Source organism: Brachyistius frenatus, unplaced genomic scaffold, assembly GCF_029030835.1.
Source record: "Brachyistius frenatus isolate BFR_SWC_R1_liver_20210118 unplaced genomic scaffold, ASM2903083v1 Contig_121, whole genome shotgun sequence".
Lineage (NCBI taxonomy): Eukaryota > Metazoa > Chordata > Actinopteri > Embiotocidae > Brachyistius > Brachyistius frenatus.
This window is the reverse complement of record NW_027210720.1, coordinates 58,457-71,510: the sequence shown is the minus strand read 5'-3', so window position 1 is coordinate 71,510 and position 13,054 is coordinate 58,457. Positions and strand designations below refer to the sequence as shown.

Genomic DNA, 13,054 nt, shown 5'->3' with positions numbered 1-13,054 from the left:
TGTGTTAAATTACACATTTGAAAGACGCAATCATCACTGCACGTCGTCAGAAGATCAACTTGGACATTTTTTTTTGCGGGTGGTGTGAAGAGTGCACGTAATTTTAAAACCTTAAGTGAATCAGGCCCTTATTCTTTACAGTCTCCAAGGAATCGACAGGAATCAGCATTCATGCTTCCTCTGCCCCTACAACTCTATCCTAGTGGAACCACTTACAGATCTGATCAGTCTGTTTTTATTAACAGGCTACTTACTGCTGACTCATAAGTTTTCAAGAAATAAATCTGTAGCCTACTTAAAAAACGCACACTCTCATTAGAGGTATCTTAGACAACTGCTGACCTGCAGCCAATCGCTCCTTTATTTTTTTAAAATCCTTAAAACATCTGATAGAAATCAATTGACAAATTTGTTGGTAACCTTCCAAAACACCAAAACAGAAAAGACAAACCAAACAAATTAACAAAAAGCACAATTTTATCTGAAATAATTTTAAACTGACAAAAGTAATCAGTCTCTATCATTGTTTGTTTCATATTTAATACAAATCTGACTTTACTTTTGATTTTTGACTCAACATAATGTTATAAATGATGACACATAAAAATGGAAATGACAAAATTGATTTGACAAAATATTGTGTTTCACAACCTTCAGAGGCAATCACTGCAAACAAATGACTTCTGTAGCGCTCAGTGAGGCTTCTGCACCTGTCAACAGGTAGTTCAGTCCACTCTTCCTCAGCAAACTGCTCCAGTCTCCGGTTTGAAGGCCGCCTTCTCCAGACTGCATGTTCCAGCTGCTTCCACCGGCGTTTGATCAGGGTTCATGGAGGCTACTTCAGAATTGTCCAATGTTTTGCTCTTAGCCATTGTTGGATGGTTTAAGGTGGGTGTTTTGCTGGGTGTTTTGACTCATTATTCTGTTGAAGGACCTGACTGTGACTGATACACAGTTTTCTGACACTGGTCAGCAGTTTTTTCTACTCTAAATTTTCATGTAGTTCTCTCTTCTCTCCAGAATGCCTTGATAGCTTTGACCTTTCATTGTGCCTTGCACAGATTCAGGAAAGTAACCCAAAAGCAACCAAAAAACCTACATAGGTATATATATGATCTTATAACATTTACCTTTAACATGTTTGGATATCATTTTGTTCCTGACTTTCTGAGACAGCTCTCTGCTTTGCTTTCTCTGCTGTTTGGTATTATTGTGCGCACCACACTGAATATGGACCAGAATGACCAGTACTGAATGCAATGTCATGAAATATTTTAAATAGTGATGTGGTGGAATTCCTGGTGACCAAACTTAGGTGTGCGCCATTGAGTAAAAATGTATGGGCCAAATGTGAAATATCTCTACGACTTTCAGACGAGATGGTGCAGACATTGATAATCTTTCAATTTAGTGCCTGGATGTTGATGTGCAGACTGTGTGGCTAGCTCCATTTTACCCTGCAATTTTGGTTCTTGATGTTCAGCAGCGCAAAGTCCACAAATGCTGTGGAGTTGAATATAGATTCAAGAGTGTACTGATTAATAAATACTCGCTCAGCCTATTCCATCTCTGGCTCTAAAACGGCTCAGCCAATCTCAGTGAAGACAGTGATGGTGATAACAGCTCAACAAATGAAATGACACGTCGCAAGATTGGTGTCTGAATGGTGCCGACTGCATTGCATGGACCCACAACACTAAACATGTGCAGCAAGGCAGAACGTGTTTTTAAACAACAGTTAACTGGCACAGTAAAAGAAAGGAAAAAAAAAAAGCTTGCTAAAGCAGTTTACATAATCTATTTCTATTTTAGCCATAATTCTATTAGATTTACCTTGCAGGAAAGGAGGCTGTGATGAACAGGATTATGAAATGCTGAGTTAATGGACCCTTCTGATGTTGTGTAGAGGTGTGAGCTGTTATTCTGCAGTGGCCTGTTTTTATTTTCATGTGATTTAATAAAGGTGAATTGCACATTTTGTACATAATGGCATTGCACTCCCATTTGTGTCCCACTGTCTTCAGATGAGCGTGGGGATTCAGTGAACTGGAAATGAAGCTACTCGTTTCGTAGAAAGCAGCTGTGGACAAGACAGTGTAGGAATTATTCATTGATTTTAAGATAAGTGGAGACCGATTTACAGGTGTTCCTGCTTTCACCACGATAAAAGTTATTTTTTTTTAAAACTGATTTAAACACATTGTGATACCAAAAGCAGATTAGTTTCAGAGACACACATTCTCATTGCAAAGTCTAGGAGACACATTTTCCACTGAAATACCAAAATAATATTTTGGGACAGCGTCATTTCGATGAACCTCCCACCTGGTTGCACCCCTCCTCCCATCTGTACCCCGTGTACTCTGCATGGACACCAACGTATCACACATGGGCAAATCAAATTTGAAGGTCAGGGAAGTACTGAACTGTTAGAGTGCCTCTTGTGTTAGTTGCATTTCACAAAAATAGAGCCCTCAGTCTTGTTTTATGATCTTTAGTAATTTTAACTTTTTAATTGGACACAAAACCACATGCCAGCTCATGTCTCCATGGTTTCACTCATCTCCAAAGAAACATATTCTGAACAAAATCTGGACCAAATTGATGAAGTTACAGGAGCGTGCAATCAACTGCAAGTGTTGAAGAAAAATTCAAAATCTGCATATCATTTATTTTAAAAGCAGACTTCTTGGGAAGATCCCATTCTCATCTCTCTTTAACTTGGCTTTACAAATATTGGTTTGTCCCCAACCCAGGGCCGACCCACACAAGAGGAGTGCTTCTTTCACAATCCCACTGATATCCTGTGTAATGGAAGGCAAGACAAACTGACTCGCAATCTCAAAACCATGTCCAATCCTTAGAGTCTAGTGGTTTGTCTTTGTCCTATCAACGTAGGGGAATCAAATATTTTAAGGCTGACGTATTTCGGAACCTTACAAAGACATGCTTTGTTGTTTTCTCCCATCGGTCCTTTATTGAGAGAAACAAGAGAAAATTCAAACACCAAAGTTCAGTAATGGTGCTTTGTAATTGGCTGGCAGGAAGACGTTTGAAGATAATATATGTGTACGTGGACCTAGCCTTAAGCATGGTATGGGAGACTGGCTCACCGTCTGTTGTTAATACAGTGACTGCAGGGTTCTGTGACTAATAAATGCAGCACAGATGACAAAAGAAGCTCTTGGGACCCAGATCACAAAATAGCAACATGAGTCAACAAGTAGATAGTCCAATCTCTTCAACAGCCGCCTCATTGGTGTCACAGTTTTTGTAGACATCAAAGTCCCACTTGTGACTCTTTGACACAAAGAGTCAGACTGGTTACAGGCAACTGCCTTCTGTCTTAAAAAACACAGAATAAAGTCCACAGTGAGACATAATATGTTTATCTACATTTGACCAAAACCTTTCCCCAAACGTAATCAAAGTGGTCTGTTGCCTAAAGCACAGATGAGAGTCTGGATGTGAATCCCAGTCTCTGGGGTCTCTGAGAGTCAAATGCTTTTTACTTCCACAATCTACCCCTTTCACCTTCTGGCAACTCAGATGCAGTTCATACATTTGATGCTTAATTCATTAAAAACAAAACAAACAAACAAAAAAATGTGGTTTCTAGATGTAATCCAGCCACTCAGTACATTTCACCCAAATCTAATAGAATAGTTGTATTGAAAGGTAATTTCCAGGAGACAGTGTTGACACTAATGTATGCACAAGCATGTATTATTTCTTCAAATAGAAGCAATCTGTGTCTCCTCTCTGTGCTTATCTCTGTACAGACAGGTCAGTCTCACTCGTGCCATATTACGATTTCAATTCCCAAATCTCGGCTTCAACAAAAGACAACACAGCGGAAGAACAAAAACTCAGCCTTTTAAAGGTGCATCTTGCCTGATTAAATGAAGCATGCATGCAGAGGGGTAGATAAAAAGCAGCTAACACTTTCCTTTAGTCTTCAGTAAGAAAAAAATAGAATAATGCCATTGAGCATGTGAAATGTAACCAACCCAGATTTGGACATATTTGCTGTAACACGCATTAAGCCGCACACATTAATCCTGTCATTCACACTGCCTCCACAACATTTATATCCATCCAATTATCCTAATGAATTAGTCTAATTACAACAGGGGCAGTTTATTTTCCTGTGAATGATCACGTTGTAATGATGAACTGCAAACAAGTAATGATGGGTAATAACTGAAGCGAGAAATCCACCAGGCTTCAAACAAAGTCACTGATAGGTGTCATGAACAGAGAGGGGTGAGCAGAGGAGAAAGAGGCAACGGGAAGGACACTGTGAAAACATATGTAGTGAGCACAGAAAGCGTGATACATTTGAGAAAACACCATGAATATAATAAACATCCGTGCAGTTAAATGTGTCTTTGCAGACAAACAAGCTACCTGAGGAGGAGATTAGTTTCCAGCTGATGGATGGCTCCGGTTTACCGCTGGCTTTGCAGATCAGGGTGATATTGGATCCTTCATTTACCACAATGTCTCTTGACAGGTTGATGATTTTTGGTGGCACTGTAAAAAAAAAAAAGAAAAATGGGTAAACTTAATCAAGGGTTGTCACTGATTTGCCCACCACCGATTTTACACATCATGACTAGTAAACCCAGTTTGATAAGTAATACTCGGCATGCCAACACAGTTGTAAGGGTCTTCTGCGGTGCAGAGTATTTTTTAAAGTCTGAAAAATAACCCTGATGACATCAGTATAATTTCTAAATTCTATATATTTAAATTTAGGATTTGAGACTACAATTTTATAAGATACATGTGCACAGACAGCGTATAAGTGTTTTAATAAATATGGGTGAATTGAGGACACGACAAGTTCCAGAACTTTATTGACCTCGACCTTGAAGATAAAATGAGGATAACTTGGCCTCTGTTCCATTCATTTGGTTATACTCTCTCTCTTTCTGTCTTCGAAGCCCTTATTGTAAGATTAACCCTTTAGAATCTGCATATCCATAACTTGATTACTGTTTACAAGTTGAACATGTTCATACATTTTCAGTTCTTTCTCAGTGCTCTGCAATATAAAAACAAAAACAAAAAAAGATAGATAGAGATAATGACACCCTGAAGAGTTTTGAAAGAATGATAGAGTAAAATAAGCATCAACGTATTGAGAAAAAAAAAGGTAGCTTCTCATGAAGATTCCGCTCCGTGCTTCAGAACAAATGTTTGGATTTCCCAGAGAGAAATTATAGTATTTATTTTGTATTACATTTCTTGAAGCCACCCTGTCAATATTTGTATCAGTTGCCTTTTGGGGAAATTTCTCCTGTAAACATTGACTACACCTCCAGCATTCTGCATGAAAATGGAGTGTGTGTTTGTCGTGGTGGGGGTGTGGGGGCATCCGGGAGGGATAGCCTTCTCCTGGGAAAAGGTTTGCAGCACATGTTCGTCGCTTCACATCTGTTAAAATGTGATGAAACATACTCTCAATATGTGATGAATAGAGGTGGAGTGTCTCATACTTTGGCAGTGCAGTTACATTTTGTAAATTTGATTCTTTTATGAGACACGCCTTCTTTGAACTGTTCCAAACGCAAAATACTTTCTCATATTAATAATAATCACAGCAGTTGTTTCTGAACCTAAAAATATGCTTTTTTTTGTGTGGTAAAATACATAAACTTGATACCCTCTTCTGCAGCACACATACTAATAAAGGGAAGTTACGCTGTTGTAAAAATGGATTCGCTGTCATGTCTATTTCGCTCTGCTTTGTAACTGGATTTTTGAATTCTCTATGGATAAGAAAAGTTTCTGTTCCATGCTTTTAATCCAACAAGCAAAGAGAGTGAGATATGTTCTTTCTGGTCTTTCTCCAATGAAAATGAAATCCAGTAGCCGGCATTACTTGGCATTCATGACTGCCTACCATGATGTTCAGGAGCTTACAGACTTTATAGCAGGCTGGGGTGAAAAAAGGGCCACTCCTAGCACAAGCACAGTTATGTGGGTTGTTACCCTGAGGCCACTAGAGAGTGGAAGCCACTGACCAAGCTAAGAATTGACCTCCAGTTATTCTGCTGAGTAGTGAATCAATGGCACAATTCTTATCTTCACTAGTTTGCTGTAGCTCCAACCAAGTGATACAAGCGTAAAATACCAAATGAGGCAAGGACAAACAACATGCATATATTTACAGGTAAAAATACAGGTGAGTGAAGTGATGGAAGGAGGGCGGGGTAGCAGCTGCAATTTAGGAGCCCATTTAGGTTTGTAAGGAGCTCAAAGGTTCTTTCAAAATCATCATGAGGGCTTTGAACGTTGAAGTTCAAAATAGGGATTCTGCAGCAGAAAAACATGATACTGCAGCTCAGGGGTCTCCAACCTTTTTTCCTTGGATCCAACTTTAACTCCTGTATTTTAAATTGCACAGGCAAACTGGTTTAAAAAGTGTCAAATAAAGCATCATAACATAATATTTAACAGGAAAATCCAGTGTTTTCTCATCGATTGGGAACCCCTGCCCTCTTGAAAGAAACACGTCAAGGTCAAAACCTAGTATGTAGCTGAACCAAAAAGGCATTTAGCCGAACTACGGTGTAACTTCGATCACTTACTCTCTCAGTGACAGACACTCGCTTTATAGTTCCACCCCGCTGTTTTGGTCCAGCCGAAAAGGTTGTTTTTATGTTATTTACCTAATTGATGAGCACCTGTTTCTTTTCAGCTCAGTGAGAGTCTCTGCTGCGGTTGGCGTGCCTATTGCAGGTTGTGCGAGTTAAAGTCCTCTGATCTCTGTGTGTCAGTCACCATGTGAGTGCAGCAGCACAGGTGGAGAAGAACGAGGGAAGATTGTCAATTCGTGAATCGATTGTGTTGATAGCCTCGTTCTTTCAGGCAGTTTAAGAAATAAAACAAGCTTAAATGGATCGCCGGATTTACCGTCAATATACCTGGGCAGCCAGCCCAAGTGAATCTACACATGGGAGGGACTGCATGTTGTTCATAACGTTTGTGAACTCCTCAAAACCAGGTTACCTCCTACTAGTAGATTGTAATCTACGGTTTGGAGAACCCTGCTGTAGCTTATTCCTGGGTGGGATGTCTTATTGGTTTGAACTGTGATTAATGATAATGCTTCTATCTGTGCCTGAAAGTGCTTGCACCTAATTGTAAGATTTCATGTCACTAAAGAACAGAGCCAACATTTGTGATTCTGGGTATAGTTCTCAGAGATTTCTTAGTCTCCTCTGTGAACTGTTGAACCGTTTGATTCAGCAGTCTGCCATGAGAAACCAAGATCCTCCTCGGCAACTTCTTTAACTGTCCACATTATGATAAAGCTCCTACTGTGTAGAGTTTTACATTCAGTGGTTAAGACGTCTCCCAGGAACCAAGTTCTGTGGAAAAAAACATTTAAATTTCCAGCTTTAAGGAAACAGAGCTATTAGTATGTTTGACATCACCTACAGCAGCTGAAATAACCCCAAAAAACAAAACATCATCAATTCAAAACATCTCCTCCAGAACTTAGTGTGAAACGTTATACAGTCATTTTAAAAGAGCACAGAGCAAATTGCCTCTCAACATGCAAAGGATACACCTTTAATACAAAGAGCACTTTGTTCAGGACAGATATTACGAGGTCTGGTGCCAGTACTGCTCAAAGGTGAAGACAAATGGTTACAATTAGTGTAAACCTGCATGCGCGGATTGCAGCCCGTGTTATGTCCTATCCATCTTTAGAGATCATTTCATTTTACAAGACTGAAAACTTCAGCAACTCGTCTCCTCAGTTCCCAAATGTTTACAAAGTGACCTGTCTTTATAGGATTTTCAGCTTCTCAACAATTCGTCCCATAGTTTCATCCTTTCATTGATGCCTAAATCACTCAATGGTCTTGCACCAGATTACTTGTCAGATATGCTTCTAATGTTGTGCTCCCTCTAGATCAATCAGGTCCCCTGACAACACTGTCCACCTTTTCAATTGAGCATTCTTGTAATCTATTTTACACATGTATTTTTATACTAGTATATACTCTGTCATGGCACCCTTTTTATATTGTCTTTATATATTATTACATTTTGTATCCATCCTAAAAAAAATATATATTTTTATTGTACTGGGAAGTATCTTGTATTGCAATTTTGCACGAAAGCTGCTATATAAATAATGTTTGATTTGATCTGATCAGCCAACTTGGTTGTCTATGCAATTTAAATGATTTACAACTTATCTTCACATCATTGTAATGTGATGTGTATATGACACGTTTGTATCCCCAAATGATACACGCACTACAGTTTGGAAGTTGCAATTGGGAATTTGCTAAAAATAATTGAAGTTAAAGTAGGTGGGTTGAAACAATCAATACAATTGCAGAGTGAAAAAAAAAAACATGTTCTTTCATAAAATCACCAGTAACAGAGTTAGTTAATTGCAAAGGGTTGTAAAGGGTGGGGGAAGATACACTGAAGGCTCTGCCACCCCATAAATCAGTTAATGTATGAAGGTCCACCTACAGTTAGTCTTTTACTGCCACTAGCATTCTGATGCAACTACCTGTGTAGGAGCATTTAAATGATACCTGCCTTTGTGTAATGTGTAAACATTGATATACATTACTCACATCGTAAAAATGCAACTGAGGGTGTCTCTTTATATCTTAAGAGGGAATGTGCAAAATGTTTCAAGACATCTGAGAGTGTAGTTAGTGGCTGCATATGGCTGTAATGATTCCTTCTACTTGCCTTACTTTTCAAAGATGTTCCTGTATAAATATTTCTGCGCTTGACAGTTCTGTCCAACCTATCATTTTGTCATTTCCATTTCAAAGCAACAAGGACGCATCTCTATTTTAACATTTGAGAATGATCGTCTAAAGGCGTATGAATTGGGGGTCATCAGGATTTTAACTTGTTTTAGTCACAGGCTTGTTTGTAAGACAACATCTCTATGAATAATTTATCGGATTGTAGCTTAATCCCTATTTACCCTACTGGAATGACAAAAGGATACAGCAAGTCTGTCAGCATTGCTTCTATTTAGCGATGGTTCAAGAAACCAAAGCTTCATCTCTGTTTGTAAAGTAAAAAAAAAAAAAAGATTGAGTTTCAGATTTGTTCAAGCTGTCAGGTTATGAAACATTTAAACCTTTTTGTAGTATCATTGCTAAATATAAAACAGGAATTGTGCGAAAAGCGCAATCATGTTCATGATCGTGGTTTACTTTGACAGTCCTGTTTGAAGTCATATTTGTCCTCTGCGTACAAGTTAAATCAAGCAGATGACATAACACATCGTTATCCGTCAATTCAACGGGATTTTAAAAATAAATCACAGAATCATAAACGCTGGTGATGATTGTGTGTGCTGAGAGCTTTGTAGTAGAATGTTTTTACAAATATGACCACGTAAAGGCTACATTTAAATTCAATGCCAACAGTTTCCCGACAATATGAGTGTTGTCGTTTTAAAAGCCAAAAATATATCTGTTCACATAGAAGATGTCAATGTTTATGTCATACTAGTTTAGATGTAAAACAGGTAGAGCAGCGGTGGTGGGTGTGAGTATTGAGGGGAGTAGATCTCGAGGTGCCTGAGATACTGCACACTCTCACCTCGTGGCTAAAGATTTGCACTCTGGAGTTTTTTTTTTTACTTTGGATTATTAGCATAGTGTAGAATCATGTGAATTAGTGAGATATTTTGCAGATCCTTGCTGTTCTATTCCGCCTTAATTTGGCAATTTGTGTGTACTGTAAAACAAAAACTTGTACTTAACAAGGGTACAATGAGCGCTTGGGACCACCATGTGAATGTGCCAAATGTATCCATATAGGCTCATTTTAATCTGCGGTCCCAAACATATTGATGGCATTTTAAAAAACATAAAAAGAAAATAAACAAAAGTTTATAAGCATGAGCACAGACAATTTGAAAAAACAATGACATGGTCACTACTCAAGATTATGACAGCATGTTGTTGTTTTTTATCTGGTAACCTTTGTTTCACAGATCTGGAGAAAGAGTTTGGAGATGTTCCTTATATGTACTTTTATATTAAGGTATGTGTGTGTATGGTCAGGTTGGTGTTCTCTGGCTTCAATTTCATGTAAAGCATGACAAATGTCCTTTTAATAGAGGTGGCACCTCACATCATTTCTGAGAGAGTATTGCAGTGCTTCAACAAACGCCCCAAGTCAACCAGGCAGCAATTGTAATAATGTGTTTTATCCACCCTTCGAGTGGTGCATTCTTACTGTATTCGTCAAAAAAAGTGAAAATGCAACAATGCTGTCATTTTCAATATACAACACTTAGGCAATAATGCACGGAATTGAGGTATAACTTCTATGAATAGCAACATTCTGCTGTCATATAAACATTATTTATAGGCATATATATGTATTTTTTTTGTATTGTTGTTTGTTTTATTCTGGACCTGTCTGTCCATAGCTATCAGTAATGTTGCCAGCGAATTCAGCCTCTCTTCTCTTTATTTACTATCTTATTGTATACATGTTTTGGTGCTATAATCAGATTATATGTGAACATTTTACCCTTTGAAAATTAACGTCTCCTTTGCACAGCAAATTCTACAAATCAAACAGCAAAATGCATTGTTTGTTAATGTCATGGCTTTTCTCATCTGACACAGAAGGATGACGTCATCTGCCTGTTAATAATTTTGTTTTTTGATTGCACAAAACCACTATTGTTAAAGGCAATGGGACCTTCTACATTATGGTTTAAACAAACTAACCTTGACTGTTGCTAGGATACAGAAAACAAACAGTCTTTTAATGACCCATCCATTAACCTGACTTCCTCCAAAACAGATTTTGTTGCTCCATAATAACCTCAATTCCTTCTTTGCTCCCCAAAAGCAGGAGTTAGAATTCAACTGTCATCTGAACATAAACACATGTTGGTGTGGGACAGTTGCTAAATAACTGACTTTTTGAATTGAAAGAAATTCCCTTTAGACGCATTGGCACATGGTTGAAACCATAATATAACTGCTATGACCGCTGCATTTAATCACCACATGCTACTGCTACGTGATCAGCAGCAAATGGTAGACAGGAGGGGTTGATTGAGACCAGAACAGAGCTCATGGGAGACTAATGATTGGATATCTGTTAGGTGGCCAGGAATACAATTTCAAATGTATTCTAAATGAGATCCATGCCTGCTTGATTTGTAGGTAGCCACGTATTTGCCTTCATTTTATTAAAAAAAAACTTCTGTGCTGAAATGATTTCTGCTGTATGTTGCTGTACATTGACTATTGTTAGCTCAATAACTAGTATTCTTGCCACATGAAAGTTCAATATAAAAGAGCTGAATCCCTGTACAGCATACAGGGGACATTATTTAATTTGTAATTTCTGTTGGCGGTTTGTGTTTTCATCATAAACTCGGTGGTAAAACATTTGTAATGCCTTTAGGATTTTTTTTAGGGTTTCATCCTTAGAACCAGATGGACGCAAATTGCGTCTGATTCCCACCCCTTCTTCTCGGTTTAATTGCGCTGCCAATATTCATCACAGAGAAATGCAGCGCATATCCTATGTAACTGCACAGCCTGAGCTTTACAGCAATACCAATGCCCTGTGTGTGTGATGACGTGTAGCACAAAAAAATAAACATAAAAGTTGCATGAAATGTAATCGTTGTTACCCTCTGCACTTATATAGCATGAATGTCTAAGCCCCTATAATTACCAAGGTATGAGCTTAAAAATGAAGGTAGAGAAATTACCATGAAAATAGCCTGGGGTTCACAGGGTTAATAAATGCCAGGAGAGAACCTTCACTAACCTTATTTTATCTGATTGTACTTTACAGGCTAATGTCTTAGTGCCACAAATTGTCTGGTTAATATGCATTATGATCCTTTTTTATAAATGTATTCATTGTTTTGTCCCTGCTACCTAGCACTGCGAGGTCTCTTTGCTGTGATTTTTCAGCAGCAGGATTAATGAGTATACTGTAGCTGGGATGAAAGGACTCATCAAGGCACCAGACATACATCTCTCTCATTATTTCTCAGTACACTCAAAGTATCATTTTATAGATGGACACAGGCAGACGATTCATTTTGTTGGGTCTCTTCCAGCAAAGGCTGGCTCTTCCTCTAACACATTCAAATTCCCACGGAGTTGACAGTGAAGTCACTATTTATTATAATGAAGCTGTCAAGGCAGTTTACATGAAAAGCCCATAGTAATATTTCAGTAAAAATAAGCATAAGGTTTTAGCTCAACTTCAGGGTCCTACCAGTGTGTTACAAGTGTGTAGCTGAATGAGTCCAATAAATTGTAATTATTTTACTAGAATGTCTGTAGTGAGTCCATATTAAGTAACATGCAAACATTTCGCCAGGTTAAAAGCACTATTTTGAGAAAAATACAAAAATGTATATTTCAATTCTATACAGTTTAACAACTAATCAATATTGTGAAACTGTTTACCTCACTTTTTGTGCATGATTTTCTGAATTTGAAAGGGTGACTCTAATGTGATTTCAGTTTTGCTTTCTCTTTGGTGTTTTATGCCATTAATTTGCAGTGACTAAAACACTTCTATAATTTTGGAGTAATCGTTCGATGTTTGGTTTCTTAGGCAGTTGGTGGGTTGACATGGCAATACATTATGTGAGATATTATGTGGATATTTGCTTTTAAAGAGAGTAAACCTGCAGGCATCTGTATGTGGAGTTAGTGCAATCTAAGGAGATGATCTGCAATGACAATAACAGAGCCTGGAAATGAAAATGACCCTAAATATTATCTTGTCTTAGAGGCAAAAGCAATAATAGTCCATGAAACACAATGATGGAATACTCTTGCCTGAATGTAGTGAATGTATGGAACGAGGGTGCACTATTAAAACCAACCATCTAGAACATCTTAAAGCTTTTGTGCTTTTCACGTATAGATTACATTTTTTTTTGTTTTTAAGAAAAAAATATCGTGAGAATTTACATGTTAAGTTTGATTATCTCAAGAAAGGATGGACTGGACTCAGAAAAGCAGCCTGGTAATCTTCTATGAAGCATCCC

General features: G+C 38.0%; 1 protein-coding gene across 1 annotated transcript in view; it reads right to left on the bottom strand.

Moving 5' to 3' along the window:
* The window catches only part of ntm (neurotrimin), a 93,469-nt gene that overhangs the window by 24,210 nt on the left and 56,205 nt on the right, over positions 1-13,054 (bottom strand). Inside the window, exon 4 of the mRNA XM_069713728.1 lies at positions 4,411-4,536. Within this exon, the coding sequence (XP_069569829.1) occupies positions 4,411-4,536 (126 nt within the window). The remainder of the gene's footprint in view (positions 1-4,410; positions 4,537-13,054) is intronic.